General features: G+C 47.9%; 1 protein-coding gene across 2 annotated transcripts; it reads left to right on the forward strand.

The window, feature by feature from the left end:
• The first annotated feature begins 189 nt into the window (after positions 1–189).
• Positions 190–12365, forward strand: ppm1nb (protein phosphatase, Mg2+/Mn2+ dependent, 1Nb (putative)). 2 transcript variants are annotated; one of them, XM_042092992.1, is made up of 7 exons: positions 190–550; positions 2139–2477; positions 4104–4675; positions 7325–7442; positions 9463–9577; positions 10252–10315; positions 10802–12365. In XM_042092992.1, the coding sequence occupies exons 1-7, from the start codon at positions 451–453 to the stop codon at positions 10829–10831; spliced, it is 1338 nt and encodes a 445-aa protein (XP_041948926.1). In that variant the 5' UTR covers positions 190–450; the 3' UTR covers positions 10832–12365. The 2 variants fall into 2 exon arrangements, with proteins under 2 accessions (XP_041948926.1, XP_041948927.1); XM_042092993.1 differs by lacking the exon at positions 190–550 and having other exon boundaries at positions 1984–2477.
• Positions 12366–13522: the final 1157 nt, after the last annotated feature.

Raw genomic sequence — 13522 nt, forward strand, 5'->3', positions numbered from 1 at the left:
CTCTCTCTCTCACGCACACACACACACACATGCACTCCAGGCACTCTGTCTCTGTCCTTTTTCCAAAGCAGGTCTTGGAACCTGAGACGACCGCATGTGTGTGTGTGCGCATGCCTGTGTGTGTGTGTGTGTGTGTGCGTGCGCATGCCTGTGTGTGTGTGTGTGCGTGCACATGCCTGTGTGTGTGTGTGCGTGCACATGCCTGTGTGTGTGTGTGTGTGCGCATGCCTGTGTGTGTGTGCTCAGCGCTTGCTCCCCAGAGACCCTGCACTATGTCACGCAGTAGGTCATCTGAGCAAACACCCACCACAGGCCCTCGTCCACCACCCGGAACCCCAGCGGCTACACCAGCCCTCGTCCACTCCTGTCCACCATGCTGCCCCAAGGCCGGCCGTGTGAGCGCTAAAGCTGAAGCTGGAGCGGCGCGTATGATGTCCTCACCCGTAAATAATGTACATGCAACTCCGAGGGCTGCGGGGGCTGGCCAGGGGACAGTTCTTCTACCGAAGACTGGTCAAGCTGCAGGAGCAGGAACAGGGGTCTGGAAAGGGTAATGCTAAAATAGGAAACAAGCTACAGTCTGGTCTGGCCTGTTCTGTGGGGTTTGCTTTTTAACAGCATGAGAATCATTGTGTGTGTGTGTGTGTGGGCGGGGGGGGGGGGGTGCTTGAAATGAAACCAAAACAATTACACACAAAAAAACAAACACATTGTGTGTGTGTGTCAGCTTGAAGAGTGAAACCAAAACAAGCACCAAAGCAATATTGCCGTGTGTGTGTGCATGCTGACGGAACAACACAAAGAGCAACATAATATAACTGTCATATAATGCTCCCATGGTATAGCTGCCATATAATGCTCCCATGGTATAGCTGTCATATAATGCTCCCATGGTATAGCTGCCATATAATGCTCCCATGGTATAGCTGCCATATAATGGTCCCATAATATAGCTCCCATATAATGCTGCCATATAATGCTGCCATAATATAGTCGCCATAAGTGTGGTAACTACAGCATTAATGCAACTACTCAATTCTGTAAGAGCCGATCTGCCATACGAGCACATGCGGCCTGAATATTCTCCAGCGTTGTTGGAGTGCGTCACTCGCTGCTGAATCTGCTCCAGGCCAACTGTGTTGCTGCACATGACTCACCCACAAGTAGATCACACCGTTTTCAGAGAGATACAGAGAGGGAGGGTGGGAGAGAGAGAGAGAGAGAGAGGGGGAGACAGAGGATTGGAGAGAGAGAGGGAGGGTGGGAGGGAAAGAGAGGGAGGGAGAGAGGATAGGAGAGAGAGATACAGAGAGGGAGGGTGGGAGAGAGAGAGAGGGACTGAGGGAGAGACAGAGGCATGTGCCAGGGCCAGTGTCCAGAACCCAGGCTACCTGTTAGGAAATCCAGCCGACCGGCTCGGTAATCTGGTGGGGTGAGGTCTGGTAATCCAAACACATCACATGTAGAGATTAACAAGGTTCAACGGCAGGGAGTGAGAGAAAGAGTGATGAAAAGAGAGAGAGAGAGAGAGGGATGAGCGAGAGAGAGAGAGGAAACAGTCCAGTGACAGAAGGAGATTGTGTGTGTGCATGGGAGGGGGAGGAGGGCTCAGCGATGTGATTGGTGGGCAGAAATAGATTAACCAATCAGGGCAGCGTATGTAAAAAAGGCCCGGCTGAAGCAGAGCTGTGAGGAGAGAGAGAGCTGTGTGAAGACAGAGAGAAGAGAAGAGAAACGAGATGGAGAGAGAGATGAAGAAGCATCAGGCACAAGATTCTGTTCTGGAACCCAGCACGATCCACTCAGGGAAACAGCTAGAAAGGATGACATCATCCCATCAGGATATTATCCGCTGAGAAGACAAGCAGAAACAGAACAGCTGGGGAGAGAGAGAGAGTGAGAGAGAGGAGGAGTGGAGAGAGAGAGGAGAGGAGAGAGGTGTAGATTGAGGGAGAGGAGAGGAGGAGGAGAGAGAGGTGCAGATTGAGGAAGAGGAGGATAGAGAGAGGTGCAGATTGAGGGAGAGGAGGAGAGAGGCCCAGGCATGAGGACAGCCAAGAAAGGGAGCGTTGAGGTGCCGGCCTTCGTGCGGCACTTGGTGAAGGAGACGGAGAGACGAGTGAGCTCCTTGTTCAAAGGTGGACGCGGCGGAGCAGTCCGGGGCGAGCAGGCCGAGGGGGAGGAGGGGGCCGCGTCCGAGGAGGAGGAGGGGGGCGCCATCATCCCCTGCCCCTATCTGGACCGGCCCGTACTGGACAAGCTGCTGGAGGAGGGCTTTGCGCCGGGCGGCGGTGTCCACTTCGCCTGCGCCTGCATGCAGGGCTGGAGGGCCACTATGGAGGACTTCCACAACTGCTTCCCGCAGCTGGGTGGCGCGCTGGCCGACTGGGCGTTCTTCGCCGTGTTCGACGGCCATGCAGGCAGCGTAGTGGCCGAGCACTGCTCTAGGAACCTCCTAGAGCACATACTGGCCACGGGTACGTACCTACACACACACACACACACACACATGTACCTATACACACACACACACACACACACAGTCTCCAAAACCTGCTGGAACACTTCCTGACCCTGGGTACACACACACACACACACACTGTCCCCAAAACCTGCTGGAACACTTCCTGACCCTGGGTACACACAGACACACATACACACAGACACACACACGCACACTGTACACACACACACACGCGCACACACACACATACACACACAGCTTGGCTGCAGGGAGTACAGGATTATTCAGCACTGTGGTCATTGGAGTGAAATGTGTGAGATTGTCCTGCAGGAATGAAACAGAATATCTTTACAAGAGCTGCATAGAAATCATGTGTCTTTACTTAATGAGCAACATTTATTATTATTATTATTATTATTATTATTATTATTATTATTATTATTATTGTTATTGTTATTATTATCTGTATTATTATAAAAAGTATGAGATTGTCCTTCAGGAATGGGGCATACTGTAGTGAGGTAATTCCTTTAACCTTACAGCAGCTGCATATAAATGAGCTGTTATTTAATGAGAAACACCCTTAATTCATTCTAAATAATTATTCTGTTCATTCACATTTTTATTACTTGATGAGCAACATTCAGCAGTCCCTTTTAATAATCATTCTATGTTGTTGACATCTTCATTAATGACATTAAGTCCCATGAGATTACATGAACGTAACTAACATGACTTTGCATAATTATTCCATATTGTTGACATTATTTTAATCGAGCAAATGCTACATATGCGATCTGTAAACATCCTTCCCATCACACTCTCTTACGTAAAGCACTAGCACCACCAGGCCTGTCTGGAGCGCTTCTCAGATGGTCATTTCACGTTACATAATGATATGGTTATGCTGGAGCGCTTCTCAGATGATTATGCCATCAGGACACACAGAGAGCAGACGGCCCCTCCTGGCTGTGTCGCCAAGTCCACACCAGACCGCCATATGTGGGCCAGACTCAGCTGGCCTCTGTGTGAATCGTAAACACAGTGTTTGTCCTCAGCTAGCTGTCCTGTGGCTCCACATGAAGTCACATGTAGTGTGTGTGTGTGTGTGTGTGCAGACAAGCAGTCAGAGCATTAGGAACACAAAGTTTCTAGGCTCATAAAGTTGCCCCAAGTCTCATCACCTTAACTGGCAGATGTTATTGGAAATGGGTGTGGCAGACACACTGATGAACCAGTACTATGCTTTAAGTGTACTGCAAGCCTAGTGTAAGTGTGTTAGATATCAGTGCTATGCTTTAAGTGCACTGCAAGCCTACTGTAAGTGTGTTAGATATCAGTGCTATGCTTTAAGTGTACTGCAAGCCTACTGTAAGTGTGTTAGATAACAGTGTCTGCTACAGCATTCTAAATGCAGATGTGTGTATGAAAGGTGATGAGTAAATAATAATAATAATAATAATAATAAATAATAATGCTAAAGCATTCTAAATGCAGATGTGTATGAAAGGTGATGGGTAAATAATAATAATAATAATAAATAATAATGCTTAAGCATTCTAAATGCAGATGTGTGTATGAAAGGTGAAGAACAATAATAATAATAATAATAAATAATGATGCTAAATGTCCCCTACAGGCTCCGTGGGTCCGGAGGAGGACGTGGAGCGTGTGACGGAGGGCATCCATGAGGGTTTCCTCAGCATGGACAAGCAGCTGCACAGTGTGGCCACGCGCGAGGGCTGGGAGCGAGGCGGTACCACCGTAGTGTCCACCCTGCTGACGCCCCAGAGCATCTACTTCGCCAACCTGGGCGACTCGCGGGCGCTGCTGTGCCGAGGCGGCCGAGTGGCCTTCGCCACCGCTGACCACAAGCCCTACGGCCCGGCGGAGAAGGAGCGCATCGAGCGTGCGGGCGGCTCTGTGGCTCTGCAGCGAGTCAACGGCTCCCTGGCCGTGTCCCGAGCGCTGGGCGACTTCGGCTACAAGACGGCGGAGTGGCGCTCGGCGCGCGAGCAGATGGTGTCGCCAGAGCCTGAGGTGACCGTGGTGGAGCGCTCGCCGATGGACGAGTTCCTCATACTGGCCTGCGATGGAGTGTGGGACGCCATCAGCAACGATGACCTCTGCGAGTTCGTCAGCAGTCGGCTGCGTGTCTGCACTGACCTGAGGGAGGTCTGCTCCCAGGTCATCGACCTCTGCCTCTACAAGGTCAGTGAGCCACAGGTGGACTTACCTACAGGTGCCTTGTATTCGGACATTTTGACCAGATTTCACCACATTTCAGTTCAAGTGAAACACTTGTGCGCTCCATATGGAGTAGCCATTGCACTTACCCACTTACACTTATTCACACATTATGCACTTACCCAGAAATGCGTAAACTAAGATGGTGGAATTTCCTACATTTCTTTAAGTTCTGTCTAAATCCCCACCCGGTTGCAAATAGGGCCCAGCTGATTGGTTTACAGGCAGGAGATCTAGAGTCCCGAAGCCATGACGAGATATTCCGCAGCTGTGTGAGCATGCTGGCCATCGCTGTGTGAGCATGCTGGCCATCGCTGTGTGAGCATGCTGGCCATCGCTGTGTGAGCATGCTGGCCATCGCTGTGTGAGCATGCTGGCCATCGCTGTGGAGTTCCGTGGCTGTGGAGTTGCTTGACCATCGCTGTGGAGTTTGTGTGGCTGTGGAGTTGCTTGACCATCGCTGTGGAGTTTGTGTGGCTGTGGAGTTGCTTGACCATCGCTGTGGAGTTTGTGTGGCTGTGGAGTTGCTTGACCATCGCTGTGGAGTTTGTGTGGCTGTGGAGTTGCTTGACCATCGCTGTGGAGTTTGTGTGGCTGTGGAGTTGCTTGACCATCGCTGTGGAGTTGCGTGACCTGTATACTGTATGGACACTCGGGGGACGCTAATGTGCTAGTTCTCTTTTCGCTGCCTGACGTCTGTTATGTAAGAGGGCCGTGGAGAATGAGATGCTGTGTGTGTGTGTGTGTGTGTGTGTGTGTGTGTGTGTGTGGGTGTGTGTGTGTGTGTGTGTGTGTGTGTGTGTGTTATGTAAGAGGGCCGTGGAGAACGAGATGCTGGCCAAGGGGAGGCTGTGCAATGACCTGAAAACGTCTTTTCTCTTCCCTGCACCAGCACTCCTGGACCACACACACACACACACACACACACACACCCACACCCACCCACACACACACACACACACACACCCACCCACACACCCACCCACACACACCCACCCACCCACACACACACACACACACACACACACACACACCCACACACACACACACACACACACCCACACACACACCCACACCCACCCACACACACACACACACACACACACACACACACACAGCCAACACCCCCCACCCCGGTAATATGGTTCGATTGAAACACGAGGTGCTGTACGCGCACACAGCAAATCCTCACTCTATTCTTAGTGCTGAAGGGCTGAAGATTAGGACTTTTTATCTGTACGCAGCAGTGGTCAGCAACAGCAGTGTCCTGCATCGTCCAGCTAACCACCATGAAGCCCACCACACCCTCCTGCCTCCGGTGGGCCTCTGGGTCTGAGGCAGTTGGGAAGGGTTGACCGCTCCTGGCTGAGAGAGAGGGTTGACCACACAGTCACAGTCGGGCAGACGCATCACCTCACACAGGGTTCACAGACACAACAGAACACCACACAACTCAACATGCCCATGTGGTCTAGTCTCTCACAGTCAGGCAGATACATCACCTCACAGCGGGTTCACAGACACCACACAACTCAACATGCCCACACACATGTGGTCTGAGGGCAGCATTCCACCGCTGTGTGTAATCCTAATCTGGCTCTTTAATCTCGTTGACTCGTAGACTGAGGTTTTTAATGCCTCACGCTTCCTTCCTCTGGCAGCTAGTTCAATGACGCAGCAACAACAACCACAATGAAATAGCCTCATTTACAGATTACAGAGTACAGAGTGCAGACAGAGTACAGACAGAGTACACACAGAGTACACACAGAGTACAGAGTACAGACAGAGTACACACAGAGTACAGAGTACACACAGAGTACACACAGAGTACAGCGCACTGGCTTTTTCGGCTGACTTGTGAGGTATTCCCACACACTGAGTGATGTGGCCGTGTGGCTTTTGGTATTTCATTGTGAGATGTCCCAACCCCGAAGCCCGTACTGTGCAAATCTTTTTCTGCTCTCCGGTGGGCTGACCAAAGTGAAGTCTCTCTCCAAAGTGAACTCATGTACTCACATTTATAAAACATTCCAAATAATCCTGTTCAAATGGACTGCGCTTGTTTTCATCTGAGGACTGGCCCTGCACATCATTAGGGTCCATCTCATCTGTAATCTGACTCTTCTCTCTGTTCTTCTCTCTCACCTCAGATTTTGAGAAGTGCACGTCAGGGTGTAGTAGGAGGAGGAGAAGTGCACATCAGGGTGTAGGAGGAGGAGAAGTGCACATCAGGGTGTAGTAGGAGGAGGAGGAGAAGTGCACATCAGGGTGTAGTAGGAGGAGGAGGAGAAGTGCACATCAGGGTGTAGGAGGAGGAGAAGTGCACATCAGGGTGTAGTAGGAGGAGGAGGAGAAGTGCACATCAGGGTGTAGTAGGAGGAGGAGGAGAAGTGCACATCAGGGTGTAGGAGAAGTGCACGTCAGGGTGTAGTAGGAGGAGGAGGAGAAGTGCACGTCAGGGTGTAGGAGGAGGAGAAGTGCACATCAGGGTGTAGGAGGAGGAGGAGGAGAAGACAGGAAGAGTGGACATGCATTGAACATTTTTAAAGCACATTTTTAAAGAACGGTTCCCCATGTTGTGTTGTTTCTCTTCGCTGTGTCCGTCTGCAGGGGAGTCTGGACAACATCAGCGTGGTCCTGGTGTGCTTCCCTGCCGCTCCTCAGCTGTGCCCAGAGGCCCTGCACCAGGAGGCGGAGCTGGACGACCTGCTCGAGTCCAAAGTGGCAGGTGGGGAGTCGGCCGTCACTACCATAGACTGAATAGTATATATAGTCTAGAAACACGGCAAACACATCCTTATCATCAGCCCTCACTACACCCAACACACCCAACACATCAGCCCTCACTACACCCAACACCCTACACCCAACACATCAGCCCTCACTACACCCAACACATCAGCCCTCACTACACCCAACACATCAGCCCTCACTACACCCAACACACCCAACACATCAGCCCTCACTACACCCAACACCCCCAACACATCAGCCCTCACTACACCCAACACCCTACACCCAACACATCAGCCCTCACTACACCCAACACACCCAACACATCAGCCCTCACTACACCCAACACATCAGCCCTCACTACACCCAACACCCCCAACACATCAGCCCTCACTACACCCAACACATCAGCCCTCACTACACCCAACAGATCAGCCCTCACTACACCCAACACACCCAACACATCAGCCCTCACTACACCCAACACCCCCAACACATCAGCCCTCACTACACCCAACACCCTACACCCAACACATCAGCCCTCACTACACCCAACACATCAGCCCTCACTACACCCAACACATCAGCCCTCACTACACCCAACACATCAGCCCTCACAACACCCAACACACCCAACACATCAGCCCTCACTACACCCAACACCCCCAACACATCAGCCCTCACTACACCCAACACCCTACACCCAACACATCAGCCCTCACTACACCCAACACACCCAACACATCAGCCCTCACTACACCCAACACATCAGCCCTCACTACACCCAACACCCCCAACACATCAGCCCTCACTACACCCAACACATCAGCCCTCACTACACCCAACACACCCAACACATCAGCCCTCACTACACCCAACACATCAGCCCTCACTACACCCAACACACCCAACACATCAGCCCTCACTACACCCAACACATCAGCCCTCACTACACCCAACACACCCGCCCTCACAACACCCAACACTCCCAACACATCAGCCCTCACTACACCCAACACACCCAACACATCAGCCCTCACTACACCCAACACCCCCAACACATCAGCCCTTACTACACCCAACACATCAGCCCTCACTACACCCAACACATCAGCCCTCACTACACCCAACACACCCAACACATCAGCCCTCACTACACCCAACACATCAGCCCTCACTACACCCAACACATCAGCCCTCACTACACCCAACACCCCCAACACATCAGCCCTCACTACACCCAACACTCCCAACACATCAGCCCTCACTACACCCAATACCCCCAACACATCAGCCCTCACTACACCCAACACTCCAAACACATCAGCCCTCACTACACCCAACACCCCTAACACATCAGCCCTCACTACACCCAACACTCCAAACACATCAGCCCTCACTACACCCAACACTCCAAACACATCAGCCCTCACTACACCCAACACTCCAAACACATCCTTATCATCCACTTTATATTTCCCATCCAGTGCACACTTGGCAAATTCCCTTATGGTTAACTAGCATTGTAATGAGGGATGTCAGACATGATGATCATTAAGCTTCTGCTGTGCCACGACTGTTAAGGATCTGATATGTAATTCTCATCAGGGGTCTATGACATAACTATTAGGCCTAATACCCTTTATGTGAGCGCATCTGGACACTGTCCAGTCTACCTCAGCGATGAGCTGCTGGCTATGCCTGCAACATCATAACATGACCGAACCTATGAATTCAAAAGGTTATTATGAAGGAGCAGACTGCAACAACAGCAATACTTCTATTAGCCTTCTACAACTAATAATAATAATTGTCAATAATGTCAATAATGTACCATGTTACTAACACTGATTCTCAAATGCAGTCGTGTGTATGAGTGCATTCATTACTTAGTTTGTTGTGGTTTGTTGTGGCAGAGATCTTCATTACTTAGTTTGTTGTGGCAGAGATCTTCATTACTTAGTTTGTTGTGGCAGAGATCTTCATTACTTAGTTTGTTGTGGTTTGTGTGGCAGAGATCTTCGAGGAGCTGAGTGGTAGGGGGGAGGACCCTGACCTGCTGTCTGTTCTCACGGTTCTGGCCTCAACTGTAATTCCAGGGCTGCCACCAGGGGGAGGGCTTCAGAGCAAGTGAGTCCACTCTCACATAGAGACCACTCTCACTCTAACATATTAGTGACCACTCTCACATATTAGTGACCACTCTCACTATAACATATTAGTGACCACTCTCACATATTAGTGACCACTCTCACATATTAGTGACCACTCTCACTCTAACATATTAGTGACCACTCTCACATATTAGTGACCACTCTCACTATAACATATTAGTGACCACTCTCACTCTAACATATTAGTGACCACTCTCACTACCACTCTCACTCTAACATATTAGTGACCACTCTCACATATTAGTGACCACTCTCACTCTAACATATTAGTGACCACTCTCACATATTAGTGACCACTCTCATTCACTTACAGTCAAATAACAGGAAACTATTTATATGACATGAACACAGGCAGACACTCCCCAGTATCTTGTTTTAATAATGGTAAACATTGTATAATTACATTAATAAATAGCCTAGAACAGATGAATAGATGAGTTCAACCTTTTCTATGGCTGTAAACAGAAACATGTGAGTTGAGGAAAGCTTGTGAGCTGGTGGAGTCTCCAGATGCAGTGTTTCATTGGTGTTCCATTGGTGTCCCACTGGTGTCTCACTAGTGTCTCACTAGTGTCTCACTGTTGTCTCATTGGTGTCTCACTGGTGTCTCACTGGTCCTCTGTGTTGCAGGCGCAACTGCATCATCTCCGCTTACTACCAGCAAAAGGAGGCGCGGCAGCTGAGGTTATCTCAGGTGGGTCTGCAGCTTAAAAACAATCCAGTACCTCATTTCCTATATCAGTCTTATCTCAGGTGGGTCTGCAGCTTAAAAACAATCCAGTACCTCATTTCCTATATCAGTCTTATCTCAGGTGGGTCTGCAGCTTAAAAACAATCCAGTACCTCATTTCCTATATCAGTCTTATCTCAGGTGGGTCTGCAGCTTAAAAACAATCCAGTACCTCATTTCCTATATCAGTCTTATCTCAGGTAGGTCTGCAGCTTAAAAACAATCCAGTACCTCATTTCCTCCTAGAACAGTCTCCAGAGAAGTTCTTTATAACAATAACGCTGTCATTGTTATAGTAAAGTGGCAGTATAGTATTTGTAGTTTTACTACAAGTAAAACTAAAATATTCTTGAATATTTTATGAAAGTCACTTTCACTTTATACCTGTAGCTTTTAATGTTTTGAATGACAGGTGTGACAGTACAACTATTTCTGTTTGTTTGTTAACAGGAAACGGGTGGAGCATCAGAGACCTTCTAATTGTAATAATTAATTGTTGCAGTATGTCAAAGGACTATCCAATACCATGTTAGAATCCCACATGTGCGAAATATACAAGAGGATTCATTATTTGCACAAGTATTTTTCAAATGCCACATTGATACATGTGACGTTTGATATTGAAATGACTGTATTTTTTATTTTACATTTTTATTTTATTTCTCTTTATTTTTTCTAAATATTTTTTCTTTTTGAAGATAATGTTTAGGAGTTCTTCTGATGTGCACGTGAAACTTAGACTACTACTGCAAATGATCTGATGTGCACGTGAAACTGAGACTACTACTGCAGATGATCTCCCAATTTTGGACGTGACCAGATTCAGGCCAAATCCACGCCATACCCATGCCAGATTCAGGCCAAATCCACGCCATACCCATGCCAGATCTGGGTGGGATCGGTTGCAGACTCTTCTAGGGGTCGTTTCAACAAGATCAATAACGCATTGAGTCAGACGAGGGAAGAAACCAGGCGAAGGTTTTATTGAATACAGAGTTGTCAGTGCCATAGCATCACTGATAGAGTTCAACTGTACTGAATACAGTATTTGATTGTAATCCCACGACCGATGACGTCACATGAAAGCTTGTCTTTTGAGAGGCTTTTTCCCTTGATGTATGTCATGTCATGTTGCCAAGGAGATTAGGTGGTGCAGGTGCAGTTCATTGTTAAACCCTTGGTCCGCATAAAGGAATGACACGTTTCTGTGAGCTAGTCCAAGGCATGCACTAGTCTTATTTCAGTCTTTCCAAGGCCAGACTAAACCCCTCAGAGTCACACATTACTCGCTTGCTCTCACAAACTATCTGTTCACAACAATTTAGGGTTAAGGTTGGGGCTTGGGCTTGGTTTGGTTAAAAAATATATATATATTTTAAGACTCTACATGAATTTCAACAAACTAAAGTCTCTGTAGGTCGTGGACTATCCGAGTAAAGAGTTACCACCCATAATGCTAGTCTGGCCTTTGTCCAATGTTCATACTTTTCTCAGTACAAGGCTTCCAACCAGCTATTGTGCATTGGATCCAAATGCAGTTCTGCAGTTCACCGAAATATAGTTCGGTGAAACGATACTGTATCCAAATGCAGTTCTCCCTAATGGTGGAACGATACTGGATCCAAATGCAGTTCTCCCTAACGCTGAAATTTTACTGGATCCAAATGCAGTTCTTCCTAACGCTGAAATTTTACTGGATCCAAATGCAGTTCTTCCTAACGGTGAAACTTTACTGGATCCAAATGCAGTTCTTCCTAATGCTGAAACTTTACTTCAGACCACATTTCATGTTCTCTTGGTTTGCATGAAGTGTAGTTCTGCAGCCTTAATGATCTCTATGAAGTTATCCTAACATATATTGGTTAAGAGTCATTACCTTAAACATCAGCCATAATAACTAATATTGTTATGAAGTGTGACATATGATGTTCCCTGTATTGTACACATCATGTATTAAGATGGCATTCATCAAAGTTGGTGATTTAGGAATCATAAAAGTGAAATGGCATAACAAGATTGCTTTCTTCCTTTGTTTGTACTCTGAGGTGGTTATATGAATGCACTTCCTTTAAAGATTTACATTCCACTACTAGTATCCATGATTTCTCTAACTCTGTTAATTACACTGTTTTGCCATTAGTATGTAAGGGATAACGGCCGCCGAGGTGTCCTGTTATACGGAATTAATGGACGAGGGCGAGGGGCAAAAAACTCGCGCAGCGATATAGCGTTATCCCGCTTATCACCCGGTTGCCACTGTAAAGCAAAGGAAACACGCGGTTCCGTTTAAAAAGAAGCTCACTGTTGTACAACTTTCGTTGGCCCTATAACAGCGATAGCATGGACAGTGAGCTTGTTTACACTTGATTCCATTGTTGTGAAGCCTGCAACCAAAGATTCTAGAGCGCTGCAACCGTCGTCCTACTATGGTTGTTATAGTTACCATTCATAATTAAGCATAGACTGTATATATAGAACTGGACAGTGTGGTTGCATTCTACAGTGTTCTATGGAATTGAAGCCGCCGAGGCGACGCCATCTTGGAAAATTTGGAGCCAATTTGAAGTGCGGCTGCGCAGCAAAAGTTGAAGCATGCGCAGTGAAGAGGAGTCGCGGTCAGGCACGCCCACTCAGTTGCCACTCGGCGAGTTAAACACGCCCCTTGTCAAGTGAAACCCGCCCCCTTCTCCTTTCCACAACGCAGGTCGACTCGGCGCAGAAGGCTAGCTGGCTGGATGAATTTTGCGGCTGTAAGTTAGCTAAACAGTACAAACAACAATCGGTTTGTTCTTGTCTGGTAAGCGTTGCGTATCAACTGAAAAGTTTTTTTGTCTATTGGTGTTCTTAAATACGTCTAATAGAGCTTATTATGTTGATTATAGACTGTGACAATTTAGTATGGTGAATACTAATGAGCTAACAACAGAAATACGGACAGCGAAATAGATGCTAACGTTAGCAGCTACATTAACGTTACCGTTAACGGGAGGCTAAGTTAGTCGTTGAAGTGAAGATTAGCACACAGCTCCCGTAACAGTCGATGCATGATATACTTGGTTTTATTGGTTGTTGCTGTTTTCAAATATCTCAATCTTAATGTATGCCATCTCAACATGGAGTAACCATTGACTGTACATGGGGATTAATAACACTAGACAGTCAGTACAGTAT

This window comes from Alosa sapidissima, chromosome 5 (assembly GCF_018492685.1).
Source record: "Alosa sapidissima isolate fAloSap1 chromosome 5, fAloSap1.pri, whole genome shotgun sequence".
NCBI lineage: Eukaryota > Metazoa > Chordata > Actinopteri > Clupeiformes > Clupeidae > Alosa > Alosa sapidissima.

What these genes read in the sequence shown, in the direction of transcription:
- ppm1nb (XM_042092992.1), top strand. Translation starts at nt 451, where the DNA reads ATGTACATGCAACTCCGAGGGCTGCGGGGGCTGGCCAGGGGACAGTTC. An exon ending in AGAGCACATACTGGCCACGG is followed by an intron (nt 2,478 to 4,103) that starts GTACGTACCTAC and finishes TGTCCCCTACAG; the next exon opens with GCTCCGTGGGTCCGGAGGAG. An exon ending in GGGGGAGGGCTTCAGAGCAA is followed by an intron (nt 9,578 to 10,251) that starts GTGAGTCCACTC and finishes TCTGTGTTGCAG; the next exon opens with GCGCAACTGCATCATCTCCG.